The sequence below is a fragment of the Petromyzon marinus genome, unplaced genomic scaffold (assembly GCF_048934315.1).
Source record: "Petromyzon marinus isolate PM22_M1 ecotype Great Lakes invasive population unplaced genomic scaffold, UKy_Petmar_22M1.pri1.0 PM_G_Scaffold_10, whole genome shotgun sequence".
In the NCBI taxonomy this organism is placed as follows: domain Eukaryota; kingdom Metazoa; phylum Chordata; class Hyperoartia; order Petromyzontiformes; family Petromyzontidae; genus Petromyzon; species Petromyzon marinus.
Window position 1 is genome coordinate 958,580 of NW_027422651.1, and position 24,666 is coordinate 983,245.

The window sequence follows — 24,666 nt, forward strand, 5'->3', positions numbered from 1 at the left end:
ACGTCACCAAAGACGACACAATTTTAATTTGACCCCCGGGTCTGATCGCGTTAACTATGCAGGTGGCGGGTCGAGAGGTTACTTGCACGTGTGTGCAGCTTATTGAATATTGACGTGCGATGACTTGTGGAGAGGAAGAATGATGATGATGATGGCGATGCAAGTGTTGAAGTCTGACGTTGTTCTCTGAGTCGTGTAGCCTACCTCGTGCGACTTTGGGGATTGCGTAATGTCATTTTAGTTTCCTCTGTGGAACTTTTTATTTTGTTGATTCTAACGATTGAACTAACGTAGGGCGGGCTTGGGAGCGGCGTTGACGATGTGTTTTGGCGTTGCACCAACCAGCACCTTTGCATTCAGAAGTTGGAGGTGCTTTGATTGTTACAGCGAGAGGTGGAATCATCACCGCCATCGTCATGGGTTTAAGTGGGCACGGAGCCCGTCAAGGGAATGGGTAGGTAGAGGAATGGGGTTGGAGAGTATACACAACTTGCATTTCTAGTCATTTCAACAATTTATGGGCATGCGCATCATTAACAGTATCCTGATTGATGAGCAAAACAAAATCGCACTTTAATCATCAATCTATTGTCATAAATGAGTCCGAAATATCAATCAATAGTCATGCTCAAAACCGCATTCCTATTATAAAAATCATTGAACCGCCATTCATGATGACAATTCCAATGTGGTCATTATGATGCTCAGAATGACACTTATATTCTCAGAATCTATTACAACAGCAGTGTGCTCAAAATGCAAATTTACCAATTTCAACATGTACACAATCAATTCCAAGATTCTTATCAAAGTAAGTCCTATGTATCGTGGTGTTTTCATGCTTATACATTATTACGCGCCCCCCCCAAAAAATATATACAAAAGTGTATTTTTATAATGTTTGCATGGTGTACAGTCTGGAAATTACCCACATGGCAAATTTCAAGTTTGGTGCGTGTCGGGAAGTACGCTAAACATTTTGAACAGACACACAATCACAACTTTGCCTTTGATATATATGGAGATTAGTAATAAATTGTTAATTTAACTACTTTCAAGTTTACGGATTGGAAATAGGAATAGCACTGGCTCACCACGGGGCTTATCGCGTGGTATCTGGGCACTTTATTTGAATCGTAAACCCCACAGTTTGTGAGTACAATTCCTCGCAAGTTGCGTCCACAGATACAGAGACAGACAGACAAATAATAACGTTTATAGGTAAAACTAAGAAATGAATCTACATGTCGAGGAAAGAGGAGAGAGCCAAGAGGTCACCTCGGGAGACGGTGCGGCGTGTTAACCTTAGTCACGTGACTGAAGGAGTGTGGGCGTGTCGTGCGTGTGTGTATACTCTGCGTGTGTGTGTGTACCGTTTGTGTGTGTGTATACTGTGCGTGTGTGTGTACTGTGCGTGTGTGTGTGTGTGTATTGTGCGTGTGTGTACCGTGTGTGTGTACCGTGCGTGTGTACTGTGCGTGTGTGTGCACCGTGTGTGTGTACTGTGCGTGTGTACCGTGCGTGTGTGTGTGTACCGTGTGTGTGTGCACCGTGTGTGTGTGTACTGTGCGTGTGTGTGTAACGTGTGTGGTGGTAGTCTAGCGGTTAGTACGCTGCTCTACGAACATAACGACCCGAGTTTGATTCGCGCTCACAGCCAACACCCAGTGACGATTATTTGAACCGGTTCTGGGCCTCCCCTAGGTCGACTCAGCCTCAAATGAGTACCCGGTGTGGTGTGGAAACATCGCCACTTTGGGAGACAAAGGCGGTCGTGCACGGTGCTGGCCACCCATCCCCTCGTGTACCGTTCCGGCCTTCATAAGTGGTGCTGCTACTTGCTAACAGCACTTGCCCCAACAGTCTGTTAAGGCTACACGGGGGATCTTTGTCTTTGCATCACCACCCAGGAGTCACAGAGCTTTTGAGGCTCCGAGCCACGTGGGGATCCACAACAGCGTGAGGCGGTGCCACTCACAGGTGAGACTCGGGGATATGTGATTTCTAATCGATAGCCATCCGTCAGTTAACCCATCACAACTGCTGAGTCTGTCACGCGACTTCCTCCTTCCAGCGAGCCTTTGACACTTCACGTGGCCTCAAAGTGTACCTGGCCTGGATGCAGGCATGTCCGAGGATTCAGATGCCTTCTATGACCCCCTGTCACAGGTGTTAGCTAAAAGTGGCCCCTCGGGATAGAGTGATCATGTTGGGTGACTTCAATGCCCGAGTTGGTGATGATGCTGGAACCTGGTCTGGAGCGATTGGAAGGCATGGGCCAGATCAACTCAATAACAACGGTAGGAGGCTGTTAGACTTCTGTGCAGCCTGTGGGCTTGTCATTGCCAACACGCTGTTCTGGCATCTATGCATCCAGACAACATCATGGATTCACGCCGGGTCCAAGCAAGAACATCCGCTGGACTATATAGCCAGTGGACCAGCGAATGCAGGCCCATGTCCTTGACACCAGAACCTACAGTGCTGCTGACCTCACTGACCATTAGCTTTTCATATGTATGATCTGTGGGCTGGGTAAATCTGTGAGCAGGAGCGAGAGACAATTAAGCTCCCAAGCATTCACTACGTTATAAACAACATATTTGCACTCATAAGTCGCTTGCCTAATTGCCTCAGCAACTCGGTGTTTCATATCGAATCTCATCTCAAACAATCGAAGGGCGCCCCCTAGTGGCAGCTGCCCCTGTTGGTTCCACATAGACTCTAGACGCACGTTGTTGTTGGTTCCACATAGACTCTAGAGTCTAGACGCACGTTGTTGTTGGTTCCACATAGACTCTAGACGCACGTTGTTGTTGGTTCCACATAGACTCTAGACGCACGTTGTTGTTGGTTCCACATAGACTCTAGACGCACGTTGTTGTTGGTTCCACATAGACTCTAGACCAGTGGTTCTTAACCTTGTTGGAGGTACCGAACCCCACCAGTTTCATATGCGCATTCACCGAACCCCTCTTTAGTGAAAAATAAAATGTGATTTTTTTTCAAATTCAAGACATAGATATGTTTTTTTACTGGTACACAAAATGAGCCGTGCATGAACATTACCTTGTTCAAAGAATAAAACCAACACAATGCATAAACTCACAACAAATTACATACCTGGAAATCAATGTGACTTCTGCTGTTGCCTTTGAGAGATCAGTTCAGATATGCGTGGCTTCACCTTGGCAAGTGCCACTCTCATGTCATTTTCACAGCAAAGTCTGTTCCTTTTCTTCGTTTTTATGTCCAGCATCCTCGAAAAGGATTGCTCACAAAGATATGTTGTAACAAATGGTATAAAAAAATCCAGGGCTTTCTTAGCAATAACTGGATACTTGTTCATTTGTCGACACCAAAACGTTGAGAGCGTTGTTGTTCTGAAGAGTTGCTGTTGAACCTGGCTCTGCTGAATTTCAATGATTTCGTCGAGGAATTCATCATTGACATCTGCTGTTTCAACAGCAAACGTGAACGGCTGTCTCACCCATGCTGGATATGACTCTCTTGTAGGGAAATATCCGTCGAGAGACTTTGCAAGCTCATCTAAGTGCGTGGCAATTGTTTGCTTCAGTTCCGTGGATACAGAAATATCTCCGATTCCAGACATCTTCGATCTTACTTGCACAGTCGTCCAGAAGCGGGAAGTTTGCGAAGTTATTGTTCTCTGTTCGTCGTTTCCATAACGGTAGCTTTTTTTGAAAAGCCTTCAGGTGTTCTTCCGCTTCCATGATATTGACTCCACCACCCTGCATCTGCTGATTGAGATGATTGAGAGCTGCGAATATATCAGCCATGTACGCTAAAATGAGAATGAACTCAGGATTTTTGAAGCAATCTGCATGGCAGTGTTGGTGCTCTTGCAAAAACAGGGCTAATTCCACACGCATGGCAAAAACACGATTCAGCACCTGTCCCCGGGATAACCACCGAATATTAGAATGGAGCAGAAGTACCTCAAATTCAGAGCCCATTTCTTTACACAGCTCACTGAAGATGCGGTGCCTCAGAGCACTTTTTCGCACATAGTTCACACATTCCACCACAGTTTTTAATACTTCTGCCATTTTTGGAGGTAAGGTTTTTGTTGCCAACGCATGCCTGTGCAGAATACAATGCGTCACAATGATGTGTGGTGCATCGGCCTTTACTAGCGCACCAAAACCAGACTTTCTTCCCAGCATGACTGGAGCTCCGTCCGTACAAACTGCAGAAACCATATCCCATGAAAGATTGTTGTCTCTGAAGAAGTCATCCACAAGCTTCTTCACATCGGCTGCCTTCGTTGTTGTTGTAAGAGGCTTACAAAATAAAAACTCTTCTTTTATCATGTCGTCTTTCACATAGCGTACAAAAACAGCAAGCTGGCTTAGATCAGAAACGTCTGTGGTTTCGTCGAGTTGAAGGCTGAATTTTGCCGGGCTTGAAATCAGATCCGCGACTACTTGAGCCAAGATGTCTTTACTCATGTCTTCTATTCTGTCACTGATGGTGTCATTTGAAAGGGGAATTTGGGATAATTTACCTTCGGCCGCTGTTCCGAGTATCAGATTTGCCATCTTTAATGCAGCTGGTTTCACAAGTGTTTCACCAATGGTGTGTGGCTTGCCCTGCTTTGCGATCAGGTAAGCAACTTCGTACGATGCTGTCAGGATTGGTTTGTTAACAGGTACAAATCCAAGAGCAGGCAGAGTGGCCCTTTCATCGAATCTGGCTCTCTTCACCCTGAATTCAGCAAGTGTTGTGTTCTTGTATTCCCCGTCTCCATGCAGCTTCAAGAAGTGTTCCTTTAGTTTTGCCGGTGCAAGACTAGAGTTGCTCAACTTGGCGTTGCAAATCATGCAGATAGGACGCTCACTCCCATCACGTTCCGTGATACATGAGAATCCATGTTGTACATATTCGTCCGACCACTTTCTTCTTTTGCCCGACATAGTATGGATAAAATATTAAAGAAATCACACGACGTACGACAACAACAGTCACACGTTGACTACTGAGTACGCACTAAATTCCCCGCAGCGCTGATTGGCCAAGCAGTGTAGCATGATCATCTGCAGCCAGTGATGGCCAAGCGGGCCGTGTGTGTCATCACAAATTTACACAATAATTCAAGTGTGTCCGGACCTCCGTGGCGGGGGCTCTGCCGAACCCCTGAGATCGACTCACCGAACCCCTGGGGTTCGATCGAACCCAGGTTAAGAACCACTGCTCTAGACGCACGTTGTTGTTGGTTCCACATAGACTCTAGACACACGTTGTTGTTGGTTCCACATAGACTCTAGACGCACGTTGTTGTTGGTTCCACATAGACTCTAGACGCACGTTGTTGTTGGTTCCACATAGACTCTAGACGCACGTTGTTGTTGGTTCCACATAGACTCTAGACGCACGTTGTTGTTGGTTCCACATAGACTCTAGACGCACGTTGTTGTTGGTTCCACATAGACTCTAGACGCACGTTGTTGTTGGTTCCACATAGACTCTAGACGCACGTTGTTGTTGGTTCCAAATGTGGAGGGGAGAAACCGAAGGACCCAGAGACAAATCCAGACGACCATGGGGAGAGCATCCAGACTCCAAATACACAGCAAAGCAATTTGCTTATTGATCCCCCTCCCCCCATCACTTCCGACTCAAGAGCTCTCTCAGCATCTGGTTGTAATCGTGCTGCATGCCAAGCAGCTCTCCAAGAGAGACGAACAGCGCCTTCTTGACACCACCACCAGCGCCAGCGTCAGTGTCAGTGTGGGCTGATTGACGTCGTTTGGACGCTGGCCGAGGAGCTGCTGAAGCAGGAGCAGCAGCTGCAGCAGCTGCTGCTGCTGCTGCTCCGCATGCTCCAGGGCATGCCCCAGTGGCTGCTGCAGTATCTCCTGCTGCAGCTGCATCAGGAGATACTGCAGCATGTTGTCCAATCAATGCCACACGTTGTCCAATCAATGCCACATGTTGTCCAATCAATGCCACATATTGTCCAATCAATGCCACGTGTTGTCCAATCAATGCCACGTGTTGTCCAATCAATGCCACATGTCCAATCAATGCCACGTGTTGTCCAATCAATGCCACACGTCCAATCAATCCCACGTGTTGTCCAATCAATGCCACATGTCCAATCAATGCCACATGTTGTCCAATCAATGCCACATGTTGTCCAATCAATGCCACGTGTTGTCCAATCAATGCCACGTGTTGTCCAATCAATGCCACATGTTGTCCAATCAATGCTACATATTGTCCAATCAATGCCACATGTCCAATCAATGCCACATTGTCCAATCAATGCCACACGTCCAATCAATGCCACATGTCCAATCAATGCCACATTGTCCAATCAATGCCACACGTCCAATCAATGCCACATGTTGTCCAGTCAATGCCACATGTCCAATCAATGCCACATGTTGTCCAATCAATGCCACGTGTTGTCCAATCAATGCCACATGTTGTCCAATCAATGCCACATGTTGTCCAATCAATGCCACATGTTGTCCAATCAATGCCACATGTTGTCCAATCAATGCCACATGTTGTCCAATCAATGCCACATGTTGTCCAATCAATGCCACATGTTGTCCAATCAATGCCACATGTTGTCCAATCAATGCCACATGTTGTCCAATCAATGCCACACATTGTCCAATCAATGCCACATATTGTCCAATCAATGCCACATATTGTCCAATCAATGCCACATGTTGTCCAATCAATGCTACATATTGTCCAATCAATGCCACATGTTGTCCAATCAATGCCACACGTTGTCCAATCAATGCCACGTGTTGTCCAATCAATGCCACATATTGTCCAATCAATGCCACATGTCCAATCAATGCCACATGTCCAATCAATGCCACATGTCCAATCAATGCCACATATTGACCAATCAATGCCACATGATGTCCAATCAATGCCACATGATGTCCAATCAATGCCACATGTCCAATCAATGCCACATATTGTCCAATCAATGCCACATATTGTCCAATCAATGCCACGTGTTGTCCAATCAATGCCACGTGTTGTCCAATCAATGCCACATGTTGTCCAATCATGCCACATGTCCAATTAATGCCACATGTTGTCCAATCAATGCCACGTGTTGTCCAATCAATGCCACGTGTTGTCCAATCAATGCCACATGTCCAATCAATGCCACATGTTGTCCAATCAATGCTACATATTGTCCAATCAATGCCACATGTCAAATCAATGCCACATGTTGTCCAATCAATGCCACATATTGTCCAATCAATGCCACATGTCCAATCAATGCCACATGTCCAATCAATGCCACATGTTGTCCAATCAATGCCACATGTCCAATCAACGCCACATGTTGTCCAATAAATGCCACATGTCCAATCAATGCCACATGTTGTCCAATCAATGCCACGTGTTGTCCAATCAATGCCACATGTTGTCCAATCAATGCCACATGTTGTCCAATCAATGCCACATGTTGTCCAATCAATGCCACATGTTGTCCAATCAATGCCACATGTTGTCCAATCAATGCCACATGTTGTCCAATCAATGCCACATATTGTCCAATCAATGCCACATGATGTCCAATCAATGCCACATGATGTCCAATCAATGCCACGTGTTGTCCAATCAATGCCACATATTGTCCAATCAATGCCACGTGATGTCCAATCAATGCCACATGATGTCCAATCAATGCCACATGTTGTCCAATCAATGACACATGTTGTCCAATCAATGCCACATGTCCAATCAATGCCACATGTTGTCCAATCAATGCCACATATTGACCAATCAATGCCACATGTCCAATCAATGCCACATGATGTCCAATCAATGCCACATGATGTCCAATCAATGCCACATATTGTCCAATCAATGCCACATATTGTCCAATCAATGCCACGTGTTGTCCAATCAATGCCACATGTTGTCCAATCAATGCCACATATTGTCCAATCAATGCCACATGTCCAATCAATGCCACATGTCCAATCAATGCCACATGTTGTCCAATCAATGCCACATGTCCAATCAATGCCACATGTTGTCCAATAAATGCCACATGTTGTCCAATCAATGCCACATGTTGTCCAATCAATGCCACGTGTTGTCCAATCAATGCCACATGTTGTCCAATCAATGCCACATGTTGTCCAATCAATGCCACATGTTGTCCAATCAATGCCACATGTTGTCCAATCAATGCCACATGTCCAATCAATGCCACATGTTGTCCAATCAATGCCACATATTGACCAATCAATGCCACATGTCCAATCAATGCCACATGATGTCCAATCAATGCCACATGATGTCCAATCAATGCCACATATTGTCCAATCAATGCCACATATTGTCCAATCAATGCCACATATTGTCCAATCAATGCCACATGTTGTCCAATCAATGCCACATTGTCCAATCAATGCCACACGTCCAATCAATGCCACATGTCCAATCAATGCCACATGTCCAATCAATGCCACATGTTGTCCAATCAATGCTACATATTGTCCAATCAATGCCACATGTCCAACCAATGCCACATGTCCAATCACTGCCACATGTCCAATCAATGCCACATATTGTCCAATCAATGCCACGTCCAATCAATGCCACACGTCCAATCAATGCCACACGTCCAATCAATGCCACATGTTGTCCAATCAATGCCACATGTCCAATCAATGCCACACGTTGCACACGAACTCAGATCCCGTGACGAGAGCCACTCGGCACCGAAAAGAGGAGAAGCCCTGGAGGAGACCTCCCGTCATTGTCAAAACTCCCTCCTCGTCGTCGTCGTCGCCAGCTCTGTCCTCTTCGCGATGAGGTTGCTCCTGCTGCTGGTGTTGGCCGTCGCCCTGTTGCTCCGCGGCTCTGTGGGGTCGCGCGAGGCCACGGCGCCGCGCCTCTCCTACAGGAGCCGGAGAGGTGCGGAGTGTGCGCGTGTGTGTATGTATGTGTGGTGTGTGTATGTAGTGTGTGTGTGTATGTGTGGTGTGTGTATGTAGTGTATGTGTAGTGTGTGTATGTAGTGTGTGGTGTGTATGTGTGTGTATGTATGTGTGGTGTGTGTGTGGTGTGTATGTGTGTGTATGTAGTGTGTGTAATGTGTATGTGTGTTCGTGTGTAGTGTGTGTGTATGTGTGTGTGTGTAGTGTGTGTGTATGTGTGTGTATGCATGTGTGTATGTGTGGTGTGTAGTGTATGTGTGTGTGTATGTAATAGCTGCTCAGTCAGAGGAGGAGTTGGAGACGCTGCTGCTGAGACTGGAGCGTGCCACTAAGAGGTGGGGCCTTACCATCAGCCCCACCAAAACTAAGCACCTGCCTGGGTATTTTGTACCATCGGACACTCCACCCCCACAACTCCCAATCGGTGATGGGGCGGTTGTGGAGAGAGTGGAGAGTTTCCCATACCTGGGCAGTGTGCTTATGACTGGCTCCAGTTTAACAGCAGAGGTCTCACTCCGAATCAGTCGAGCGGCAATATCTTTTCATCGGTTGCGTAACGCTGTGTGGAAGCTACCTGGTCTGTCGCTCCGCACTAAGCTTCAGGTCTTCTCGGCCACGGTCATTCCCTCCCTTCTCTACGCTTGCGAAACGTGGACCCCCCTAATGGAACATCTTCGCCGGTTAGAAACATTTAGGCTGGCCTGCCTACGATCCATCCTGGGTTTAACCAGACTGGATTGTGTGAGGAGCTCACAAATCCTTGAAAGATCTGGGCAGGGTCCCATCGGTGAGCTCCTCCGGCAGGCAAGGCTGCGATGGCTGGGTCATGTAGCCCGCATGCCCAGCCACCGCATGCCGAAACAGCTTTTGTTTGGCCGGATTGAGGGGACTAAGCGGGCGCGGCACGGGCTAGAGAAGAGATGGAGTGATGTGGTACAGGAGGACGTGGAGCTGAGTGGACTTGCCGATGACTGGTACCAGCGGTGTCAAGATCGGCCTCTGTGGAGGAGGCTCGTGAAGGATGCTACTGGGCAGTTGGAGGCAGTCACCCTCCAACAACAACGGAGGACGGAGGAGCGACGCTCAGAACAACGAGCGGAGCGCCGGGTGGCTAAAGCACAGCAGGTTGGCACAGTAGGGGGCACAGGTGGTGCATCAGCCAGTCATCTCAGTCAGTCGACCCGTGGCACCTGGGTCTGCCCCGTGATCTCCTGCCAGCGGGCGTTCGACACTTCACGTGGCCTCAGGGTGCACATAGCCTGGCACAAGCGTCGTGGTGACGTCACCGCCACTTAGTGGCGAATGGCGGTTGTTGTATGTATGTATGCCTGGGTATTTTGTACCATCGGACACTCCACCCCCACAACTCCAAATCGGTGATGGGGCGGTTGTGGAGAGAGTGGAGAGTTTCCCATACCTGGGCAGTGTGCTTATGACTGGCTCCAGTTTAACAGCAGAGGTCTCACTCCGAATCAGTCGAGCGGCAATATCTTTTCATCGGTTGCGTAACGCTGTGTGGAAGCTACCTGGTCTGTCGCGCCGCACTAAGCTTCAGGTCTTCTCGGCCACGGTCATTCCCTCCCTTCTCTACGCTTGCGAAACGTGGACCCCCCTAATGGAACATCTTCGCCGGTTAGAAACATTTAGGCTGGCCTGCCTACGATCCATCCTGGGTTTAACCAGACTGGATTGTGTGAGGAGCTCACAAATCCTTGAAAGATCTGGGCAGGGTTTCCATCGGTGAGCTCCTCCGGCAGGCAAGGCTGCGATGGCTGGGTCATGTAGCCCGCATGCCCAGCCACCGCATGCCGAAACAGCTTTTGTTTGGCCGGATTGAGGGGGCTAAGCGGCCGCGGCACGGGCTAGAGAAGAGATGGAGTGATGTGGTACAGGAGGACGTGGAGCTGAGTGGACTTGCCAATGACTGGTACCAGCGGTGTCAAGATCGGCCTCTGTGGAGGAGGCTCGTGAAGGATGGTACTGGGCAGTTGGAGGCAGTCGCCCTCCAACAACAACGGAGGACGGAGGGGCGACGCTCAGAACAACGAGCGGAGCGCCGGGTGGCTAAAGCACAGCAGGTTGGCACAGTAGGGGGCACAGGTGGTGCATCAGCCAGTCATCTCAGTCAGTCGACCCGTGGCACCTGGGTCTGTCCCATGACCTCCTGCCAGCGGGCGTTCGACACTTCACGTGGCCTCAGGGTGCACATAGCCTGGCACAAGCGTCGTGGTGACGTCACCGCCACTTAGTGGCGAATGGCTGTTGTTGTATGTATGTATGCCTGGTTATTTTGTACCATCGGACACTCCACCCCCACAACTCCCAAACGGTGATGGGGCAGTTGTGGAGAGAGTGGAGAGTTTCCCATACCTGGGCAGTGTGCTTATGACTGGCTCCGGTTTAACAGCAGAGGTTTCACTCCGAATCAGTCGAGCGGCAATATATTTTCATCGGTTGCATAACGCTGTGTGGAAGCTACCTGGTTTGTCGCTCCGCACTAAGCTTCAGGTTTTCTCGGCCACGGTCATTCCCTCCCTTCTCTACGCTTGCGAAACGTGGACCCCCCTAATGGAACATCTTCGCCGGTTAGAAACATTTAGGCTGGCCTGCCTACGATCCATCCTGGGTTTAACCAGACTGGATTGTGTGAGGAGCTCACAAATCCTTGAAAGATCTGGGCAGGGTCCCATCGGTGAGCTCCTCCGGCAGGCAAGGCTGTGATGGCTGGGTCATGTAGCCCGCATGCCCAGCCACCGCATGCCGAAACAGCTTTTGTTTGGCCGGATCGAGGGGGCTAAGCGGGCGCGGCACGGGCTAGAGAAGAGATGGAGTGATGTGGTACAGGAGGACGTGGAGCTGAGTGGACTTGCCGATGACTGGTACCAGCGGTGTCCAGATCGGCCTCTGTGGAGGAGGCTCGTGAAGGATGCTACTGGGCAGTTGGAGACAGTCGCCCTCCAACAACAACGGAGGGCGGAGGAGCGACGCTCAGAACAACGAGCGGAGCGCCGGGTGGCTAAAGCACAGCAGGTTGGCACAGTAGGGGGCACAGGTGGTGCATCAGCCAGTCATCTCAGTCAGTCGACCCGTGGCACCTGGGTCTGCCCCGTGACCTCCTGCCAGCGGGCGTTCGACACTTCACGTGGCCTCAGGGTGCACATAGCCTGGCACAAGCGTCGTGGTGACGTCACCGCCACTTAGTGGCGAATGGCGGTTGTTGTTGTATGTATGTATGCCTGGTTATTTTGTACCATCGGACACTCCACCCCCACAACTCCCAAACGGTGATGGGGCAGTTGTGGAGAGAGTGGAGAGTTTCCCATACCTGGGCAGTGTGCTTATGACTGGCTCCGGTTTAACAGCAGAGGTTTCACTCCGAATCAGTTGAGCGGCAATATATTTTCATCGGTTGCGTAACGCTGTGTGGAAGCTACCTGGTTTGTCGCTCCGCACTAAGCTTCAGGTCTTCTCGGCCACGGTCATTCCCTCCCTTCTCTACGCTTGCGAAACGTGGACCCCCCTAATGGAACATCTTCGCCGGTTAGAAACATTTAGGCTGGCCTGCCTACGATCCATCCTGGGTTTAACCAGACTGGATTGTGTGAGGAGCTCACAAATCCTTGAAAGATCTGGGCAGGGTCCCATCGGTGAGCTCCTCCGGCAGGCAAGGCTGCGATGGCTGGGTCATGTAGCCCGCATGCCCAGCCACCGCATGCCGAAACAGCTTTTGTTTGGCCGGATCGAGGGGGCTAAGCGGGCGCGGCACGGGCTAGAGAAGAGATGGAGTGATGTGGTACAGGAGGACGTGGAGCTGAGTGGACTTGCCGATGACTGGTACCAGCGGTGTCCAGATCGGCCTCTGTGGAGGAGGCTCGTGAAGGATGCTACTGGGCAGTTGGAGACAGTCGCCCTCCAACAACAACGGAGGGCGGAGGAGCGACGCTCAGATCAACGAGCGGAGCGCCGGGTGGCTAAAGCACAGCAGGTTGGCACAGTAGGGGGCACAGGTGGTGCATCAGCCAGTCATCTCAGTCAGTCGACCCGTGGCACCTGGGTCTGCCCCCCCGTGACCTCCTGCCAGCGGGCGTTCAACACTTCACGTGGCCTCAGGGTGCACATAGCCTGGCACAAGCGTCGTGGTGACGTCACCGTCACTTAGTGGTGAATGGCGGTTGTTGTTGTTGTCCCCTCTCATGCCTCTTCATCTTGCACCGCGACAATCCACGTGGGTCTGTCTCCCAGCCCCCCCACCAGGTTCCGAGAGCTGCTGATGCCTGAGGCTTTTTTGGGCATACTGAAGAAGCTTCGGTGTTGATATACGAGGCCTGGAGCCAAATCAAGAAAGTTGTTTTTAATTCTTAATGTTCAACGTTAATGCCTGGTGACTGGAATCACCGTAAACAAATAATTTATTTAGTTTATTTAGTTCACTGTTCATGTATGAAGCTCGTACACCCAAAGGGCAGTGACGTTGATATTTATAATTAGGTTTTAATATTTTGGGGCTCTTGTAGAGTGAGACTTTAGGAATCGCAGGTCAGTGTAGATGCGGCGATATGCCGGGAAGGGGATCTTTAATCCATCGGTGACCATGTGGGACTATAACCTACTGGTTGCATCACTTGCGGGTGACCAATCGCCCCAACCGTGTGACCCAACGCCATGCGGCGGGTGACCTACGGCTGCCCCACATGTTGCCCATCGCCCCCCTCAACGTTCCCATGGTCGTGTGGGTGACCCATCGCCCCCCCCCCCCACCGTGTGATCGCGTGTGCCCTGGCGCGGTGGTGTAGTAGTCAGCGCTACGCTGCGCTACGAACCTGGCGACCCAGGGTTCGATTCCCACTCACTGCCAACGCCCAGTGACGATTATCTGAACCGGTCCCGGTCCTCCCCGAGGTCGACTCGGCCTGACATGAGCACCTGGTGTAGCGCTGTGTAGTCAACATCGCCACCGGGGAGACAAAGGTGGTCGGGCGTGGTTGCTGGCCCACCCACCCCTTCGCGTACCGTTACCGGCCTTCACAGGTGCTGCTCGCTACCAGCACTTGCCCCCCCTCCTCCCGCAGTCTGTCATGGCTACACGGTGGGGGGAGGGGGGTCTTTGTCTTTGCCCTGCCCCGGCTGCCGTGACCAGATCTGTCGGCGGGGAAGGCGCCGCTCTCGTGCCCGCCGGGCTGCTCCGTCTGCTCGGTCGCCAATGGTTGCCTGCAGTGCGCCCCGCGCCTCTTCCTGCACCTGCAGCGCCTGGGCATGCGGCAGCTGGGCCGGTGCCTCCTCGCCTGCCCCGCCGGCCACTACGGCAAGGGCGGCGGCGTCATCGGACCCCGCTGCTTGCGTGAGCTGCGCCCCCTCCCCAACGCCCTCCTCGAGATGCGCGTCCCCATTGCATGCAGTGTGCCACAATTGACCTGGGATTTCACTGAACTCGCACGTCCCTCGCTGCACCGCCAATGTCCGGCACCGATCTCCACGAGCTTCGTGTATGCGGCAGCCCTGCCGACGCTAACCCAACCGCTCGTCTCTGGTGGCCCGTGCTGACCCAAAGCCCCTCGCCAGACTGTGAGCTCCTGACCTTCAGCCGACACGACCTTGCGGTCCCCCGCTTGCACTCGCTTGAACTGAACTTCACCCACTAGCTCCTCGGTGCCCGCCGGCTGTTGTTCGCCGACTTAGACGAGCGCCCCGTACTCGTCGGGCTGCCGTGCAGGCCTTGATGGGTGCTCGCCGACACACCCGCTCGCCGTGCCGACCTTTACCGGGCGCTCGCTAGCACTCGGCCCGCTGTCCCCCGCAGGCTGCCAGGTCCCGCACTGCGACAGCTGCTCCGGACGATCGTCGTGCGAGCGCTGCTCGCGGGGGCACTTCCAGCACCGTGGCCGCTGCGTGACCGGCTGTCCCAGCGGACACGAGGGGAACAGCCTCACGCAGGGCTGTCTCCCCACAGGTACGCTGGGCGGGTGGGGGGGAGGTGGGGACTATGGACATCGCGGGGTCATTGTGACCAGAGGGACGCGCAACCGCTGCTGATCGTCATGGCTGGCTAAGTACGCGATCTAACCCAAACACACCTTTATTGTGAATGATATTCGTCGCGAAAGCCGAAGTGTTTAAACAAAAATAAAGTTCAACTCGCGTACATGCAACCGTACGGAATGACGAGAGAGAGGGAGAGAGAGGACATGGGGGACGCAATGGATGTGGACCCGCCTGCCGACTCGTACGGATCACGACACGGGGACCCAACCACTGCAGTTACAAACCGAGCCATTGGGATATGGTTAGTCGGGGTGGTGGTGGGGGGGGGAGGTTTGAACACACAGCCACAGCCAGGTCTGCCCACCGCTATACGGGAGACACGCCGGGGGGTGAAGGGAGTTGGGGACAACCGCAAATGTCCGAGTTCACCCTTCGCGGAATATCGTGGATAATAAAACAAAGACTCCTGTCTGTTTGACCACGTTAACAACAGCATAAACATCGCCACCACCAGGGCAATGGTTCACCACGTAGCCACATTATAGGCCGTTGGGTACAAGTGCGGTTCAGCCAAGATCTATGAATGCCGGTGAGGCGTTATGGTGGGTGCAATGCCCGGCCAGTGACCTTTGGCTCGCCAGCGCCGATGTCCGCATCCCGTGCCAGGTTGTAATTTTAAGGCCGAGTTGACCCAAAGGAGGCCCGGAACTGTGAGATATCACTACCCAGAGAAGTTGGCCGTGACCTAGAGGTCAAAGTTGGTAGGGCATTGAGGTGAGGGACCAATACAGCACCCCTCCCTATTGCTATTACGAAAGATAAAGACAAAGATCCCCCGTGTAGCCTTAGCAGACTTGGGGCAAGTGCTGTTAGCGAGCACCTTTTTTGAAGGCCAGAACGCGGTGGGTGGTCAGCGCCCCATCCCAGGGGGCAATGTTCCACACTGCACCAGGTACTCATTTGAGGCCGAGTCGACCTAGGAGAGGCCCTGGACGGGTTCAGATAATCGTCAGTGGTTTTGGCCGTGAACGGGCATCGTAATCTGGCCGCTGGTTCCTGGCGCAGCATCGTGCTAACCGCTCCACCACCGCCACCGGTGGTGGCGTCGTCAACTGCAACAAACGCCTCGAGTCTTCACGGCTACAGCTGCTTCGTGGAGTTTGCTCTTGTTGCCTGCGTTGCCGTCATCCTTGCCGTGTCCCCACACGTGGGCCGGCAGCGTCCGTAAATAAAATCGTAAAGGGGCAAGGGTCGGTTTCCGCCGTGTGGAAAAAAAAGGTTGACGTTCGGCTCAAAGCATTAAGATTCTCTTGGAACAAAGTTTTTTCCATAAGCAATCCCTGGGCTGGTTTCTAACTTGACCAGAGTCTCATGCAGCAGTGTATGGCCTGTCTTTAAAAACAGAACTTACACTGGTCCAAAGTTTGTCGCCTAAACTGCAAACTCTACTGGAAAATGTTGGTCCAGAATGCACATAGACTGTGGGAGTGGAATGCTGTTGTAATTTCATGTTGAGAGACTCTTGCTTGTTCATGATTTCATTACTGAACGGAGCACTTGGGTGGGGGGCACTGGTGGGGCCACTGGTGGGGCACAAGGAGGGGGGGCATGAGGGGGACATGAGTAACCCTGAAATGATGCACGCTATATTTACATTCAGTAGCTGTGGAGGTGGTCTCTGTGCGTGGTCGAAATTGTTTTTGAGTGTACCGTATAGGATTGCTGCCTTGGTGTTGGTGAAATTCGCAATTGTTTGTTGTGCTGATGATGAACTTGGTTGTTGTTATAATCGTGGTCATGCCACTGCTGACGCTGATGCTGATGGATGCTTCTGAGGTTAATGGGAATGATGCCGGTGGTGGTGGTCGTCTTGGTGGTTTGGTGAGGATGATAATTCTGCTGCTGCTGCTGCTGGCGAGACTGATGTTTGAACCCCCAGGGGACTGCGAGGTGTCCACGTGGGGGCCATGGTCCACGTGTGAAAGGGGGGGGAGGATGTGCAGCTTCATGTGGGGGGCCCAGGAGAGGAGGCGCAGTGTGAAGAAGAGTGCCCCCACTGCCCCCCATGGGCAGCGCTGCCCGCCACTCCGGCAGGCTCGGCGCTGCCGCGTGCAGCCCCGGTTTGCCCCGGGGATGGTGAGGATCTTTGATCTATCATCATCGTCATCCTTGTCATCGTAATCGATGACGCTGCCCGCATTGGATGCAATTGTAATCGTTGATACGATCGGTAGATTCCCATCGTTGTCACCATCGTTGCGTTTCCATTCATCACAGCTGATATTACGTGACCGGTGCATTAACACATGTGTCCTCAACGGCGCTTCGTGAACAATAATCGTCAATGCAATTATACATTGCGACAGCATGCTGTATTGGGTTGTGTATCGTTCTGCTTGCGAAATTGCAATTATATTTAGCGTTTATCACGAAAACGTTGGCCATTACCAACATTGATACATTTTTTTACGTGTAATCCGAGTGCAACGTTACCGCATTGGTTCCATCAATAACTTTCACACATCCACATTAATATCAACCACACCGTGCACTCTCATCATTCGGGGTTGTCATTAGAGATGTCCGAATTCAACCACGCCTCGACATGCGCTTCGCCGCGTGTTTAAGTTGCAAGCTGATGAAGTTCAACCAGGCGAGCGCTCGGGACACCGGGCGAGGTGACCTACGGCCCCGAAACGAAGACGGTGAAAACCAAGCAGAGAAATTATGTAAAAATAGCAAACGGAAACTAAAATAAGGCCTACGAGCCATAGAAAGTATTGCTCGAACATAAATCGACGTTAAATCGAAGCTAAATATTTAAATCCCCTGCAGCTCTGAACAGATTCAGCACCGAGACTAACCCCCTGATACAAGTTACAAAATTACGTCTTGTAAAAACGAACATAAATCGACGTTAAATCGAAGATAAATATTAATATTCCCTGCAGCTCCGACAAATTCAGCACTGAGACGAACCCCCTGATACAAGTTACAAAATTACGTCTTGTAAAAACGAACAAATTGACATTAAATCGAAGCTAAATATTAAATCCCCTGCAGCTCTGAACAGATTCAGCACCGAGATTAACCCCCTGATACAAGTTACAAAATTTCGTCTTGTAAAAACGAACAAATCGACGTTAAATCGAAGCTAAATATTAATATCCCCTGCAGCTCTGAACAGATTCAGCACTGAGACTAACCCCCTGATACAAGTTACAAAATAACGTCTCGTAAAAACAAATATAGGCTCCACCCATAGCGCTCTCACGCGAACAAACAGATTCTGTTGAGGATTTGCATCGCGCCCCTTTCAAGGGCATGTGCCATGAGTATCGGTGTGTAAACCAACACGTGCACAAAGACGCGCCAGTGATGTCAATACGTCAAATGCCGTCGTGCCGTGTGCACGTTGCAGAGCTGGGTCTGCTGAGGCAGAACGTTTGGAGCAGAAGAGGAGGCGACCGTTTCACGGTGACGAGGACATTCGAGGTCGAGCCCTGACATCAACCCGCGACTGTGCGTCACCAACAGCCACAACAACAACCACCACCACCTGCACCACCACCTGCACCACCGCAATGACCAGCAACGCCAAACTGACGAGCGGCAGCAGTATACCAACAACAACAACAACCACCAACACCTGCACCACCACCACAATGACCAGCAACGCCAAACTGACCAGCGGCAGCAGTATACCAACAACAACAACAACCACCAACACCTGCACCACCACCACAATGACCAGCAACGCCAAACTGACGAGCGGCAGCAGTATATCAACAACAACAACCACCATTCGCCGCTAAGTGGCAGTGATGTCACGACGACGCTTGTGCCAGGCTGGGCTGTACAGTGAGGGAAAAAAAGTATTTGATCCCCTGCTGATTTTGTACGTTTGCCCACTGACAAAGAAATGATCAGTCTATCATTTTAATGGTAGGTTTATTTGAACAGTGAGAGACAGAATAACAACAAAATCCAGAAAAACGCATGTCAAAAATGTTATAAATTGATTTGCATTTTAATAAGGGAAATAAGTATTTGACCCCTCTGCAAACATGACTTAGTACTTGGTGACAAAACCCTTGTTGGCAATCGCAGAGGTCAGACGTTTCTTGTAGTTGGCCACCAGGTTTGCACACATCTCAGGAGGGATTTTGTCCCACTCCTTTTTGCAGATATTCTCCATGTCATTAAGGTTTTGAGGCTGATGTTTGGCAACTCGAACCTTCAGCTCCCTCCATAGATTTTCTATGGGATTAAGGTCTGGAGACTGGCTAGGCCACTCCCGGACCTTAATGTGTTTTCTTGGGGACTATGGTCCCAGCTGCCTTGAGATCATTGATAAGATCCTCCCGTGTAGTTCTGGGCTGATTCCTCACTGTTCTCATGGATCATTGCAACTCCACGAGGTGAGATCTTACATGGAGCCCCAGGCCGAGGGCGATTGACATTTATGTTGTGTTTCTTCCATTTGCGACTAATCGCACCAACTGTTGTCACCTTCTCACCAAGCTGCTTGGCAATGGTCTTGTAGCCCATTCCAGCCTTGTGTAGGTCTACAATCTTGTCCCTGACATCCTTGGAGAGCGCTTTGGTCTTGGCCATGGTGGAGAGTTTGGAATCTGATTGATTGCTTCTGTGGACAGGTGTCTTTTATACAGGTAACAAGCTGAGATTCGGAGCACTCCCTTTAAGAGTGTGCTCCTAATCTCGTTACTGGTAACATTCATGGTGTGAGACGTATTCCCTAAGGATTTTTAAGACGGGGAGATATTTATATGGGGAGCTGGGGGGGGCAATCGTGACGCTAGCACGTTGATGTTAGAGGTTTGATATATATTTGTGTGTACACTTATTTGTTAATGGTTTCATAATAATTAAATTGTTATTGGCAATTTGCAGTGTTAATATTGTTAAACTCACCTTTTGCCCGTCCAAGGACAGGTGTATTGCAGTAAATCTGAAACATTCAAGCGAAAGGCAGATCGCGGCGTCTTATTAATTGCATCAATTCGTGTGCAATTTGTGAGGCCGCGGTGACACAGACCTGTTTCACGTCAAGGTTATAATCCCTTGTTTATCGTGACGACCTTTTTACTTTGATGTCTCAACAACAGTGTTACGCAGATCGCGTGACGTGATGAGGGTTCTGCCTTTGTAGTGAGGGTTGTAAGTTGACGCTGAGGAGGGATGAGGCATCTCCCCCCCCACCCCCCCATGTGGAGTGACTTCACCTGCTCGTGACTTTACCTATCCACGTGACTTTAATGAGAGACCCAACAAAGTCGTCGATGCCACCGTCGTCACCAAAGTTTTAAATCGACATTTATCGTCGGTATGTTTGGCTGCCACAATTGAGGCCTATATGCTTATTGGTTGCTTACAGTTCGGGATGAACTTTCATCTTAAGGCCTCGATCTGCTCGGCAATGTATCGTCACATTCCCGAACACAGCACGAGGTTGAGTTTCCTTACTGCGCCAACTAATCGCTCGGATGTGGACAAAGCAGTCGCAGGTGGTGACTATGACGAAGTAGCGTGATTTTTGAGAGCAATTCAATTGCAAGATTGATCTCCGGTATGTGTGTGTGTGTGTGGGACCCGAGTTTATGTTTGAGTCTCTAAGGCAGGGGTGGGGAACGTTCGGCCCGTGGGCCGTATGAGGCCCGCAAAATCATTTGGGTCTGGCCCTGCCAAGGCAACCCCGGTCGGGACTCGAAATTAAATAAATCTAGGAGCAAACCTGGAAAAGCAGTTGCGAGTAGCAGCAACATCAATACCAACTAACATCATCACACGCCTCACCAAAGAGAAGCAGTTCCAGCCATAGCATTAGGGGCGAGTTAATAAAATGTTTGACCAAATATAACGGGCAAATTTGTAAGTGGATGATTTTGTATGGCCCGCGAATGATGTTATATAAATATCCAAATGGCCCTTGGCAGAAAAAAGGTTCCCCACCCCTGCTCTAAGGCTTCCAGTGATTTATTTTCAACCGACATTGCTTCAAGGAAGGCAAGAGGGCAGCTTTACAAGAGGCACTTAGCATAACAAGCTGCAACCATAACCTGCTATACCAGCTGGGTTGTGGCGAGTGTTGTCATGGTGTCATTGTGCATGGTACGATACCAGTTCTCGCTATTAGGTACGACGATTGTCGCGATATATGAACGTTCCGTCACGGGAGACTATCAGAAACCACAGACTCGGTATTCATATCCGTTATTAACCTATTAATGTTCGGTTTTGCACGACTGCTACAGACGTCAAAAAAACTTTACCATCAAAATATACGAAATGTATAAACACTTGAACACGTGGTAGTAGTAGGAAGCTTTTGCGACCAATTTTATCCATGAGGGGGTTTTTTGGGGGGGTTAGATCACTTAAATATGTCGTTAAACCCGCCACCACCCGACAGCCAATGAGGAAGGTTTGTCACGTGAACAAGACGTGCCAATTCGTTACGAGTGCAGCACGACACCGGTTGTGTGTTGGGGAGCCAAATCTGGCTGTCGCCTGACGATGCCGGCTGTAATTACTGGTGAAACAGCGTCCTCAAATAGTAAATGTTATGGATTTACCCTCAAACACACCGGTGTGCTGTACTATTAAAGAATTGGCCACGTTCTAATTACCCTCAAACACACCGGTGTGCTTTACTAGTAAAGAATTGGCCACGTTCTAATTACCCTCAAACACACTGGTGTGCTGTACTAGTAAAGAATTGGCCACGTTCTAATCACACTCAAACACACCGGTGTGCTGTACTAGTAAAGAATTGGCCACGTTCTATTTACCCTCAAACACACCGGTGTGCTGTACTAGTGTTGAGGTGCAACTGACGACATGGTTCTTTAGTAGGAGCTGATGTCAAGGTTTATTAAGTGCTACTGCCGGTAACTTATTAAAGGCTTATGCCCAACAGGTAACAACCCTAACATCTCCCCAGGGGAAAGGGTACTGGGATGTCCCTAGCTCCACCCAGGCTATACGTGATCTCCCCCCCCAGCACCGACCGAGAGATCACCCAACTCGGTCAGCCGGGTGAAGTATCACACTCGCCTGGTGCTGATTCCCCCTACCCTGGATCCCGACTCCCCAACTCTCTCTGTTCCTGGCCCTTCGCGACGACCCCCTCTACGTCACGCGTTCCCCCTTATATATCCCCCGTAACTTCTGACGTCATCCCTTTTCACCCCCCCCCCCCCCGTGAAAAAAACCCAGCCGAACCGTCTGCAACAATTATGCGAGAGGAGTCCATTTGGCGGGAAGCCACCCTTACCAGAAACCCCAAGGACGCATGCGTATAGAGACAACCCCGGCTGCTAGCAGAACACAACACTAGGGCAGCACGGGATCAGAAAAGTCTGGACAGTCACCACCCGGCAACGTAAGTGGCGACAAGGCAGGGGATCGAAGTAGACGACTCCGCGGGCCGTCAGTGTATGCGCACGCCCCATGAGCGCGTGCCCGCCGCCGGCGGCCTGCTCCCCGTGTGGTGTCGGCCGCCTGAGGCGACGGTGCGCCGGCCAAAGCCGAGCCCGCCGGCACGTGGCTGAGCTAAGGTGTCACCGGCGGCACCACTGGCAGGGGCTCCGCTGGCGCCTCTAACGGCAGCCCACTGCTCCCTGTGGCGTCGGTGTCCGGACCGGGCGGTGGCCTGGAGGGAGGCAGGGTCGCCGCCGGGACACCCCCCGGACGGCCCGCTGTTGGCGGCGTCACTGTCGGTGGCTCTGCGGGCATACACAAGGGCAGGGCATCGCTCGCATTTCCATGACCCCTGCGGCCCGGCTCGTCGGACGCAGCAATCGCCGACCGCTCCAAAAATGGGGATGAATCAGGGAGCCCCGGCGGCACCACCCGCTTGAGCTGCGACGGGTGCACGGTCCAGTGACGACGGCCCCACCGGATGCGGACACATTGCGGACAGCGGACCTCCACGACCTCGACAGGGCCCTGCCATGGGCGATGTAATTTAGGAGACGTACCCACCGGCACTTGGGGGCAGTGCAGCCACGCCAACTGGCCCTTTTCCCACGGGCGGCCGACAGCCTGGTGTTTGGGCAGACGCTCGGAGGCCGCCTATCGGCTGGCCGAATTATCTAACGCCGCCAACCGCGCCTCGCGCAGCCGATCGAGCGCAATCCTCATCTGGATGGGAACAGGCGAACCCTTTTTGGCAGGCCCGAGGTCCAGTTGGATGTGCATCAGGGGTTCGGGTTCTCTTCCATACATGAGGTAAAATGGTGAGAACCCCGTCGAGGCATGAGGAGCTAACCTGTACGTGGCCAGCACCCCCAGGATGAACAGGTCCCAGTCCAATTTGGACGTGCTCACATGATGACACAGCATGGACGTGAGCGTGCGGTTTAATCGCTCTACCATCCCGTCGGACTGGGGGTGGTAGGGCGAGGTGTGGACCTTCTTCGTCCCAAGGAGGTCACAGACCTTCTTGAGCAAACGGGAAGAAAAATTCCGCCCCTGATCCGCCAAGAGCTGTTCTGGCGCCCCTTTGTCAAGGACGTACCCCTGAACAACGCCTCAGTGATGGACGAGGCCGATTGGTCCACCAGAGGCCACGCCATAGGCCAACGTGTGAGATACTCCACGCCCACCAAGAGGTACCTATGGCCCCGATGGGATGCAGGGAATGGCCCCAGAATGTCGAGTGCCACGAGCTCATTGACACGAGAAACCCGGATGGACTGCAGCGGCGCCCGATCCTGACCAACAGGGGCCTTCCTCCGCGCACAGTCGTGGCAACCTTTCAAAATCAGAGCCACATCATCCTCCACACCCGGCCAATAGTAATTCCGTTTAAGGGTCAACAAGGTCGTATGGTAGCCGAAGTGCATAAGTTTTTCATGAATAACCCGGGTCAATTTTCCTCGTAAGCCAATGGGCACCACCACACAATAGCATTCCAACTGGGCATCCCAACACATGAGGAGGCCGTCATGTACTACGATCACCGGGGCCGCCGACGGAACCGAGCTACGGGCCTTTGACCCAACCCGGCGTCGCAGCCTCAGCAGAGAGGAATCCTCCATCTGCAACTTGGACCATACCTCCCGGGGGAGTCCCAGGCCAAAATCAACAGGCAATGCAATGCCACACCCGGAGGGGGTGCCGCTTCGGGCCGATGCGACCAACTGGGCCGCAGTGTTCACTGGGGCCTTACAGCGGCTGGAACCCAGGGCACAAGCGCACCCGCTGTCCGGGGGCAGCCTGGAAAGGCCGTCCGCATTCCCATGCCGAGTCCCCTTCCTGTGGATGACATCGAAGGGGTACTCCTGGAGCGCCTCGAGCCAGCGGGACAGCTGACCCGAGGGCTGGTCAATTCACAGGGAATACTGCAGGGCTGCATGGTCAGTCCGGACGGTGAACCGGCGACCATACAAATACGGCCGGTACAGCTGGACAAAAAAAACAAAAGCCAGCAGCTCCCTCCTGGTGACGCAGTACCGCTGCTCAGTGGGAGACAATAGGCCACCACCTGTTCCACCCCATCGATCACCTGGGCCAAGACGGCTCCAATGCCCGTGTCACTGGCGTCGGTGTCGAGAAGGGTTTAGAGAAATCGGGATACCCCAAGGGCGGCGCATCCGCCAGGGCCGTGCGAAGCGCCACAAAGGCGTTTTCCTCCTCCATCCCCCAGCGAAATTTTGTACCTTTGGCCGAGAGGGCGTGCAGTGGCTTCGCAATAGTCGCAAAATCG

At 51.6% G+C, this 24,666-nt stretch overlaps 1 protein-coding gene and 1 long non-coding RNA gene across 2 annotated transcripts in view; both read left to right on the forward strand.

The window, feature by feature from the left end:
• Positions 1–13,225, forward strand: part of LOC142908617 (uncharacterized) — a 28,753-nt gene extending 15,528 nt beyond the window's left edge. Inside the window, exons 4-5 of the mRNA XM_076059384.1 lie at positions 8,711–8,931; positions 13,209–13,225. Coding sequence (XP_075915499.1) covers positions 8,711–8,931; positions 13,209–13,225 — 238 coding nt within the window. The remainder of the gene's footprint in view (positions 1–8,710; positions 8,932–13,208) is intronic.
• Positions 13,226–16,551: 3,326 nt separating this feature from the next.
• LOC142908583 (uncharacterized) lies at positions 16,552–19,840 on the forward strand. The gene is made up of 2 exons (XR_012931876.1): positions 16,552–17,069; positions 18,355–19,840. It is a non-coding gene; the product is annotated as an uncharacterized LOC142908583 (long non-coding RNA).
• The last annotated feature ends 4,826 nt before the right edge of the window (positions 19,841–24,666 follow it).